This window comes from Thamnophis sirtalis, unplaced genomic scaffold (genome assembly GCF_051295495.1).
Source record: "Thamnophis sirtalis isolate CommonGarterSnake01/CBP01778 unplaced genomic scaffold, rThaSir2_p1.2 scaffold_3, whole genome shotgun sequence".
NCBI classification, from domain to species: Eukaryota; Metazoa; Chordata; class Lepidosauria; order Squamata; family Natricidae; genus Thamnophis; species Thamnophis sirtalis.
Genome location: NW_028261383.1, coordinates 340838 through 351027, shown reverse-complemented (window position 1 = coordinate 351027; position 10190 = coordinate 340838). Strand labels below are relative to the sequence as shown.

Here is a 10190-nt window from a genome sequence, read left to right as displayed (position 1 = left end):
AAAGTTGAATGTAAAGATGCCTTCGGCTAAGATGCTGAGCTTGTCGATCAGAAGGTCAGCAGTTTGGAGGTTCGAATCCCTAGCGCCGCGTAACGGAGTGAGCTCCCGTTACTTGTCCCAGCTTCTGCCAACCTAGCAGTTTGAAAGCACGTAAAAAATGCACGTAGAAAAATAGGAACCACCTTTGGTGGGAAGGTAACAGTGTTCCGTGTGCCTTCAGCATTCAGTCATGCCGCCCACATGACCATGGAGATGTCTTCGGACAGCGCTTTGAAACGGAGATGAGCATCGCCCCCTAGAGTTGGGAACGGCGAGGGGAACCTTTACCTTTAAACAATCATGCAATTTTTTTTTCACTTAAGTTAATTACCTGCTGTCAAGATTGCCTGCTCTAGTGGTTCTTCTTCCAGCTTAACCAAAAAACTTAATCTTACAATCAAATAGTAAAAAAAATGTTTTGTTTGTCCATAGATCTCTCTTGTGAGAATCCAGCCATTGGTGCATTGTGGGGAATCGGGCTATTATCTTAAATCAGTGTTTCTCAACCTTGGCAACTTTAAGATATGTGGACTTCAACTCCCAGAATTCTGGGAGCTGAAGTCCACTCATCTTGAAAGTTTCCACGGTTGAGAAATGCTGCCTTAAACAATAGTTTAGGCATAGCATGCTATGTGAACACAAATGGTTTGTTATTGAAGATCTAAGATTATATGTTAGGTCTGAATGTAGCCATTGGGAAAGCTGATAGTGAAAGGATAAAGAAACAACAGGAGTATCTCAAACATTGCCATTTAGCAGCGTGATCTGCAACAAAGATTTGTAGTGTAGCAGTTCAGAACTCCAGCCAAGCTTCAATTAATTTGCGTCAAAGGTGGTCTCTTGGGCTACAATTTTCCTCTAACTAACACGGGGACGATGAGTTCAAAATCTGCTTATGACATCCCAGCAACAGCCTAGTATATGAACCCAGCAATTCTGGTTTATTAACTGGGTTTTGAGAAGAGACACGTGATCTGATCTCAATTAGTCTTTCAATTATTATCCTAGATTATTTATCATGGAACACCCTTAATTGACCGGAAAGAAGCACACAAGCAGATTAAAAAGCAGAAACATCTGAACTCGAAGGTGTGCTTCCTTAGGCTAAATTATATAAGCGTCACATTATTCATTGTCTGTGGACTATGGGTGATGTTACATAGTTGGGTAATGAAACGTCTGCAAGAAAACAGCCAAGCTCTAAAAGAGCACCAAGGACCTCGCAGCTTAACTCTGAGCTACAAATATTATCAGTAGCTATCAACTGGTCAAAAGCTTGACAATATTTCCCCCACCTCTGTGGAGAGCCTCTTTGGGCAGCCAGTTTGCAAACCACATGATAAAGCAAAGAGGATCTGGAAAACATATGAGCAGTCCTCCCTTAATGGTGGTAATTGGGCCAAATGTTCTGTTCTGTTGTTAAATGATGCAGCCCTAAAACAGGACTTCACGTGATTGCTGACTTATGACAAGTCATGGCAATCTTAGGTTGCCACTGTTAAACAAATCCCTCAAGATCAAAGATGCTTTAGTCAGGTTGGTGACCTGCCAATTCCTCCGTTCACTTATATTAGAAGCTGGCAGGTTGCAAACAGCAATCATGGGATGCTACGATGCGCACCCAGGATAACAGTTTTAACAGAATTGGAAGGGACCTTGGAGGTCGTCTAGTCCAACCCCCTGCTCAAGATGGCTTAGACCATTTCAGACTGGGCAATTGCCTGTCCAATCTCCTTGAAAACCTCCAGCAATGGAGCAGCTTCTGAAGGCAAGCCCTTCCACTGGTTAATTCTTCTCCCTCTCGAGAAATTTATCCTTATTTCTAGGGTGGATCTCTCCTCGGTAGGTAGTCCTCAAGTTACAACCATAATTGAGCCTGGAATTATAGTCATAAGTCGTGTTCAACTTGCACGATCGGCGGGCCGGAGCGCACGCGTATGTGTGTGCGGGTGATTGAGTTGCGTGCGCCTATGCACAGGCACCAACCCACCATTCAAGTCAAATTGCGTGCGTGCATGCTGACTTAAGACTCACGTGGCCCAGTTGTAAATAGGTGTGAATAGGTCTTGTGGGGTTAGGGACCCCCGATTTATATTAAATTGATTATTTTGATGGTAGACTTCACTCGTGATTTATTCTGCCCATAGCAAACCGCTAGTTGTTCCTTTGAGCTGTGTGGTTCAGTATAAAAGCCCTTGAAACCGATAGATAAAACAATTCAGAGGAAAGGTCTTGTGTAAATGAGCTTTACTCCCAGATATTTTTTCTGTAATCTACCAAATGTCATTAGGGTGGCATTTTCCTAAAAAGAGGCAGAAAGGATTCTACCTCTTTGATCTTTTTCCGTACGGAGTGTATAGAAAACCACCTGGGAAAATGTATAATACAGGTAGTCCTCGACTTACAACGCTTCCTTTACGGACCCTTCAAAGATATAACAGCACTGAAAAAAGTGATTTATGACCGGGGTTATTTTCCCACCCTTATGACCTTGGTAGCATCCCCATGATCATGGGTTCAAAATTCAGATGCTTGGCCACTAACTCATACTTATGACCGTGGCTGTGTCCCAAGGTCATGTGACCTTGTGACGAGCAAAGTCAGTGGGGGAAACCAGGTTCATTAAACAACCAAGTTACTAACTTATCAACCCCGGGACGCTGCAACCGTCATAAATAGAGTCCGTTGCAAAGTGTCGGCATTTTCATCACGTGACTATAGGGATGCTGCAATGGTCGTTAAGTGTGAAAAACAGTCATTAGCCACTTTTTCCAGCTCCGCTGTAATTTTGAATGGTCACTAAACAGCCTGTTGTAACTACAGTGCTCTGCTTAAGCACGGGGTTGGACTAGAAGACCTCTAAGGTCCCTCCCAACTCTTTTGCAGAAACATAAGGAAGGCAACAGGGCAAATTTTCCTCTGCTTCACCTTCCAGACATCCTCGTGCCCCCTCCTCTCCAAAACCACGTGCTACCCCTACCAAAAATCTTTTCAGCCAAGGCACAGTTTCAGTCTTCCCACAGCAAAACCCAATAAATTCTTGGGAATTCTCTGCTTAAAGCATTCTTCCGCTGCTTGCTTGGAATTCCTAGCACCACAACATCAACTGTTTCTCTATGAAGGAAGCTGTTTTTTTTTTTTTAGCTGCAATTAAACCGAGTTTTCCGGTGCCGGCTAAGTTGCAGGCTCTGGTTGAAGCTTTTCCCGCAGTCGGAGCATTTGTAGGGCTTCTCTCCCGTGTGAATCCGCTGATGGCGGATGAGGTTCGTGGCCTGGTTAAAACGCTCCCCGCAGTACGAGCAGCCGTACGGCTTCTCCCCCGTGTGAGTCCGCCAGTGGCGCTTCAGGTTCGAGTTGTAGCTGAAACTCTTCCCACAGATGTCGCAAATCTTCCGGCTTCTCGCCTTCCGGGGTTTCAGAGGCTCCGGGGAACGAGTGAACACGGGTCCCCGAGCCGCCGGTCGTTCCTGCCGGCTGTCAGCAAGTTCGGCCTCTGAGTGAATCTGTGGGCCCTGATTTGAAAAGGCAGCCATTAACCGCTGAGGAGGGTCTTTCGCCAAGGTCTGCCAAGAGCTCACAGCTTCTGGAGAGGGGGAAAAAAAACCCGAATAAAATCCAGAAATGTTCACTCAAGACAATCTCTACTTGAGAGAAATCAGGTTATTTGTGTAAAAGAGCCGAACCTGAGTGGCTCCATTTTTACACTTTACCTAATAAAAGCAAGCAGCAATAGCAGTTAGACTTATATACCGCTTCATGGGGCTTTCAGCCCTCTCTAAGTGGTTTACAGAGTCAGCATATTGCCCCCAACAACAATCCGGGTCCTCATTTTACCCACCTCGGAAGGATGGAAGGCTGAGTCAACCCTGAGCCGGTGAGATTTGAACCGCTGAACTGCAGAACTGCAGTCAGCTGAAGTAGCCTGCAGTGCTGCATTTAACCACTGCGCCACCTCGGCTCTTCACCTTGTAACACATTCAGCTTAATACCATATATAGAAGGAACATTTAGGAATATTGGAGCTGGGAGGTTACCTGAGGAAGAATAGGCTGGGTCAAATGGAGGCCTAATGGGAAAGTCCTGGCATCAGTTTCAAGAGGCTGACATAAGGGGATTGATTGTGCTTATAGATTCCTCATATGGTGGGAAGCGATTCCGCAAGAAGATTTTCAGCCTGGAAACTGTTTAACTGGTTGCCAAGATTTCATATAATACGTATTGTATAATACGTCTTTATATAACACGGACATTTAAGGAAGTGGACTGTTACCCCAAAAACTGTATTTAAGCTCTGTATCCAAAGCTGTCAGACATTCACTTTCCATCTTTCAAGATTGAGAATCCTTTTGCAAAAGCTTATCTTAAATAAATGCCTTTTGTTGTTCATGGTCTCCTAGCTTTTTTGTTCCTTTATGAGATAGAGATTTATTTTTCTCACACTACTGAACTGTGAACCAGAAGGGACAAACTGGGGTGAGCAAACTCCTCAGCACCCGCAGCTAAATTTAATAGAATAACAGAATTGGAAGGGACCTTGGAGGTCTTCTAGCCCAACCTCCTGCTCAGGTAGGAGATGCTATCCAAAAGAAAGGAACAGAATGCCATAGAACACAATGAAACACAATTGAACACAATATAATGAAATAGTATGGAATGGAATAGAATGAAACATAACCAAACACAACACAGACAGACTTCAGTGGGATATAAATGGAATAAATACTCAAAGAAATAAAATAAATTATTGCCCTGAACTCCTTAAAGAAAGGGAGGAGCAGGGACTCAGTGATTAAGATGCTGGTAAAACTGGCAGCCCAGGTTCGAGACCCGAGTGCTACGCGACAGGGTGAGTCCCATCCTCACCTCGGCTCCTGCCAGCCTAGCTGTTCGAAAGCATGTAAATGTGAGTATATAAATAGGCACCACTTCGGTGGGAAGGTAACAGGCTTCCCTGACATTATGCTGGCCACAGGACCGTGGAAATGTCTTCGGACAGCACTGGCTCAATGGTCTTGAAAGGAGATGAGCATCACCACCTATAGTTAGCTATGATTGTTCTGACCGAGGCTTCCCGAGAGCATGAAGCAAACTCCTTGTCCCGACAAAACCCCTTGTATTAATTTACTCTGAATTCTGCTCATTCACATCCTGCAAAGTCTTTCAAGGGAAGATTTAAGTCACAGGCCTTTTCTGGCTTGGAGAGCCAATAGGCCGATACCTGCAAAATTTGGCAAGGAGTCTCAAAGAGTCACAAACCAATTAAGAGAACTAATGGTCTCAATTTTTGCTCCTCTTTTATATCCCCTGGGTGGGGCCATTCATTGTCCACCTGTGGCTTTACTCCCAAGTCTACCCCTGTTCTTTAGCTGTTCCCTTCATCTGGCACCCCTGTGCATGCGCACACTGGGAACAGGCTCCACCTGTTCCTCTGCCTCACTGATGTCTGACTCTGAAGGCAGCTGATAACTGTCAGATGGCCCTGGCCCCCCCTCTGCCTCCGACACAGAGCCCTCATCAGAGCCTTCCCCAGACTCCAGGACTGGCCCATCTTCCTCCCCAACCTCCTCACTGTCCGAATCTGCTGCCAGCTTCACTGGCCGCTGGCGGGCCACAACAAATGACTCACGGAGTAAAAATCCATGGGGACTCCTTTTTTTAACCTTGAAGAAAAGTGCGCCTATGCATTCAGCCACTGGCAAAGGGGAGGCAAAGTCAGCCCCTGTGAAGTTCTTACCTAGAGGATCATTAACATCTCTTTTTCTTTCGGTCTCAGCCTCCCTGCCTGGGCTCCTGTGGGTTGTTTTAGAAGATGCCTCCTCCGCAACTGGGAAGTTCACCGTCAACACTTGGAAGAGGATCTGAAAAAGAAGAGGCTTGGCTGAGTTGTTTGCCAAAGACAAAGCATGTCAGATGGAGGGACTTCTGCCTGCGGAGGGAATCCACGTCAGGAAGATGGCAGGGATGGCATCATGATGGAAGCCCCGCCTCTTTGGGGGCGGGGCTTCCACCCCACTACCGCAACGGCCATCTTGCAGACACCAACCTTGTACAGACCAACACGAGAGGGGAAATTGTCTCCTCTTCTTGTAATGTCAGAATTTGCAGTTGGAAAGGAGGGAGATTCACCAACCAATCTACATTTCAAATACCAAATACATTTCTGCAAGCAGTGTGGGTTTTCCTTGACTTATGACCACCACGGAGCCCAACATTTCCGCTGCTTAGCAAGACAGTCGTGACGTGAGTTTCGTCCCGTTTCACTAATTTCCTTGCCACAGTGGTCAAGTGAATCTCTACAGTTGCTAAGTTAGCAATGCAGTCATTAAGTGAATCTGCCTTCCCCACTGACTTTTTACTTGTCTCGAGGTCGCAAAAAGGGGAATCACGTGACCTTCTCTGGGACACTGCGACGGTCATAAATATGAGCCAGTTGCCTAGCGTCCGACTTTTGAACATCTGACCATAGGGATGCTGCAACGATAATCAGTGAAAAATTATGCATTGAGTAGCACAATATTAAAGCTGCCAATTTACAGGAACAAATTGAGAGCTCCTTATTAAAATTAAACGCTTTCTGGCAGCACCCCAAATTAAATATAGAGCCGAGGTGGCGCAGTGGTTAAAGTGCTGTACTGCAGCCACTTCAGCTGACTGTTATCTGCAGTTCAGTGGTTCTAATCTCACCGGCTCAAGGTTGACTCAGCCTTCCATCCTTCCGAGGTGGGTAAAATGAGGACCCGGATTGTTGTTGGGGGCGATATGCTGACTCTGTAAACCGCTTAGAGAGGGCTTAAAAGCCCTATGAAGCGGTATATAAGTCTAACTGCTATTGCTATATTGTAGCCCAAGCCAATTATATAGGGAAGTGCTCGATTTTAATTGTACAATTGCACAACTGAACCCCAAATTTCCATTTCTAAACATGACAGTTGCTAAGTGAATTTTTACCTCATTTAACCACCTTTCTTGCCACAGTGATTAAGTGAATCACTGCAGCTGTCACGTTAGTAAGACAGTTAAGTGAATCTGGCTTCCCCATTGACTCTGCTTATCGCAAAAGGGGATCACACGACCCCAGGACACTGTCGTAAGAATGAGTCAGTTGCCAACCACCCGGGTTTTGATCATGTGACCCTGGGAATGCTGTCATGTGAACAATGGTCCTAAGGCACTTGTAACACGGCTCTGTAGTTTCAATTGGTCACTAAATGAAACTGTTGTAAGTCGAGGACTACAAAATCTTCCTCCTCTTTTTACCGACCTCTCCCTGGTTTGCTGCGACCGGAGTTTCAGCTCTTACCGTCTGCATCTGCCTCTTATTTTCCTGCTGCTTCAGCAGGAACTCCTCGGCCAGGGCGGCTGCTTGGGAACAAGTCTCGGGGTGCCTTCTCTTCACCCAACTCTGCATCTCGGGGGGCAGGATGGTCAGGAAGTGCTCCAGGATCAACAGATCCAGGATATGTTCTTTGGTGTGCTTCTCCGGCTTCAGCCACTGACGGCAAAGGTAACCTAGTCGGCAAAGAGCCTCGCGGGGACCCTCAGCTTCCTGGTAGCGGAACTGGCGGAAGTGCTGGCGTTCTAATTCCGCACTTCCTGCTTCCTCCTTCAGAGCTTCCTCTCTTTTTTTCTTAAGCTTCCTGCTGTCTCCATCGCTCTCCCGGCTACGGGACTCTGCCTTCTTCCCAGCAGGCTGGGATGACTGCCTCGCCCTCTGCTCTTTGGCTGCTGGGCAGCCCTCTTGCTCCACAGAGGGGGGAAAATCGGGAATATTGTCTCGTGGCATGGCCTCCGGTGGCTCCACATTTCCCCACCCGGAACGTGAGGATTGCATGGTGTGCAGGAATGCCTGCCATTGAGCCTCCCAGCATCCGGACAGCCCCTTCTCCGGTTCCTGGGGTGGGTTCTTTTTCAGGTACTCCCCAATGGTCCCCACCTGCAGGACTCGAGGGAAGCCTGCTTCCCTGCTGGAAGACTGAATTCCAGGCCATTCTTGTTTCTCCGTTTTGATGGCGGTTGTCACCTTGCGCTCTGAATGTGGCGCTGACCTCTTGTTCTGCTTGGTGGACATTTTCTTTCCTAGAGCTGGTTACCAAGTGGACAAAGGGTCTGGACTGCAGAATTTGGCCTGATGGGGAAAAAAAGATACTGAAGAAATTCAGCGAGTTCTTTGTGATTTTGGATGGGTGGACCAAGGCAGGTGGCACAGATCGGGATTTATTTTTCTTCCACCAAGTAATGTTTCTGTTAGGAGGAAAAGAAATAAAGCAATAAGTTTAAGGTCCCCAAATTGCTGCCTTTTCTCTTGTAAGATCACTTCTGTGTCTTGTCAACATCTTTGGCTGCCTCTGGGGAGGGAAATGCTATAGATTTGTTTCGCGCTTCCTCTCCATGATCCATGAAACATGACACAGTGTTTCTCAACACTGGCAACTTCAAGATGGCTGGGGAATTCTGGGAGTTGAAGTCCACACATCTTGAAGTTGCGAAAGTGGAGAAACACCGTTCTAACATATCAGAATCAGGAGAGAGCTGGAAGGGACCTTGGAGGTCTTCCAGCCCAGCGCTCTGCTCCTGTAGGAGACCCTATACCCGTGATGGCGAACCTATGGCCCTTGGGCCCAAAGTGGCACATGGGCCATGTCACCTGGCATGTGTGGCATCACCTGTTCCTCTTTCAGGTTCCGGTCACGCATGTCAACACGACGATCAGCTGTACTTTGCGCATCGGCAGTGCCGGAAACCGGAAGAGCTGGTCTTCTGTTTTCAGCGGATTGGCATGCACGCCAGAAATTGGAAGACTTGCTGGGCGGTGCGCATGTGTACGCCGGAAACCAGAAGTTCATTTTCTGGTGTGCACATGCCACCTGGGCAGCTCCTCTTCCTAGTCATGGCCCAAATGAGCGCACGCGAAGGGCTCCCTTTTTGCCGAAAAGATTCTCCATACTGCCCTATTCAATTTCAGATAAATTGTCAGCGTTCCAAGTATCACGTAGAATTAGATCAGAGTCCAAAGGCAAAATGATCCTTAAAGTTCCAATTTAATCAAGCAGACATCTTAGCACATCTGTGTTAATCCCAATTCTGGAAATTACATCAGAATCCCACCCAGTTAAAAGTTCATGATCTTGTCCCCACACCCACAATCCATCACATGGTCCAATCTTCTTCTTTCACGCTGGCATCTCCACCCAGCTGCTTCCGGTCAGGTGTAAAAGTGCAGAGACAAAAGATGACCTTGGCTTCTAGTAAAGAATTAAAACAATACATTCCACAATCCTACTCCTATCAATTCCCCCCTCCCATCGACTATACTAATGAAACAGCATATTGAAATAAGAGAAAGTGTGGCAGGCCAAAATTCTAAAAGGAATATAATTGCAGGCCTGACATAAATAACTGTCCAGTCAATCTCTTCTTAAAAACCTCCAGTGATGGAGCTCCCACAACTTCTGGAGGCAAGCTGTTCCACTGGTTAATTGTCCTCACTGTTAGGAAGTTTCTCCTTAATTCCAGGTTGCTTCTCTCCTTGATTAGTTTCCATCCAGTTTCCTGTCCTGCCTTCAGGTGCTTTAGAAAATAAATTAACCCTCTCTTTCTTGTGGCAATCTCTCAAATACTGGACTGCTGCTATCATATCCTTACTAGTCCTTCTTTTCTCTAGACTAGCCAAACCTGAATATTCTTCAATATTCTGCAAATATTCTTCCTATGTTTTAGTCTACGGGCTTTTAATCATCTTAGTTGTTCTTCTTTGCACTTTTTAATGCAATTTTTTTGTCTCCAAGCAAAATCCACAGAGGAGATTAATACTGTTTTTAACATGGTGAGGTTTGTATCTGCAGCTTCATTTTAATCCTAGGATGGATTTCTTTAAGTCGCTTCCAATAGGAATGTCGGGTGCTGATCACTAGGAGAATCAGAGCCCAAATAGGATCATCCCTGTAAGAAACCTGGGACGATTCCCTGAGATTCATAGATTCACACAAGCTTAAAAGTATTTTTGCAACAAAAACTCACATTGGGCTAAGTGAGTGATTCTCAACTTGTGGGTCGGGACCCATTTGGGGGTCGAATGACCCTTTCACAGGGGTCACCTAAGACCATCGGAAAACACATATTTTCACGGAAAACATAAAATAATTTTATGGCTG

The 10190-nt window shown here is 46.2% G+C and overlaps 1 protein-coding gene across 1 annotated transcript; it reads right to left on the bottom strand.

Moving 5' to 3' along the window:
* Positions 1-2667: 2667 nt before the first annotated feature.
* LOC148046979 (zinc finger and SCAN domain-containing protein 21-like) lies at positions 2668-8227 on the bottom strand. The gene is made up of 3 exons (XM_087711230.1): positions 7340-8227; positions 5774-5897; positions 2668-3622 (listed from the first exon to the last, which is right to left on the bottom strand). The coding sequence occupies exons 1-3, from the start codon at positions 8105-8107 to the stop codon at positions 3180-3182; spliced, it is 1335 nt and encodes a 444-aa protein (XP_087567356.1). The 5' UTR covers positions 8108-8227; the 3' UTR covers positions 2668-3179.
* Positions 8228-10190: the final 1963 nt, after the last annotated feature.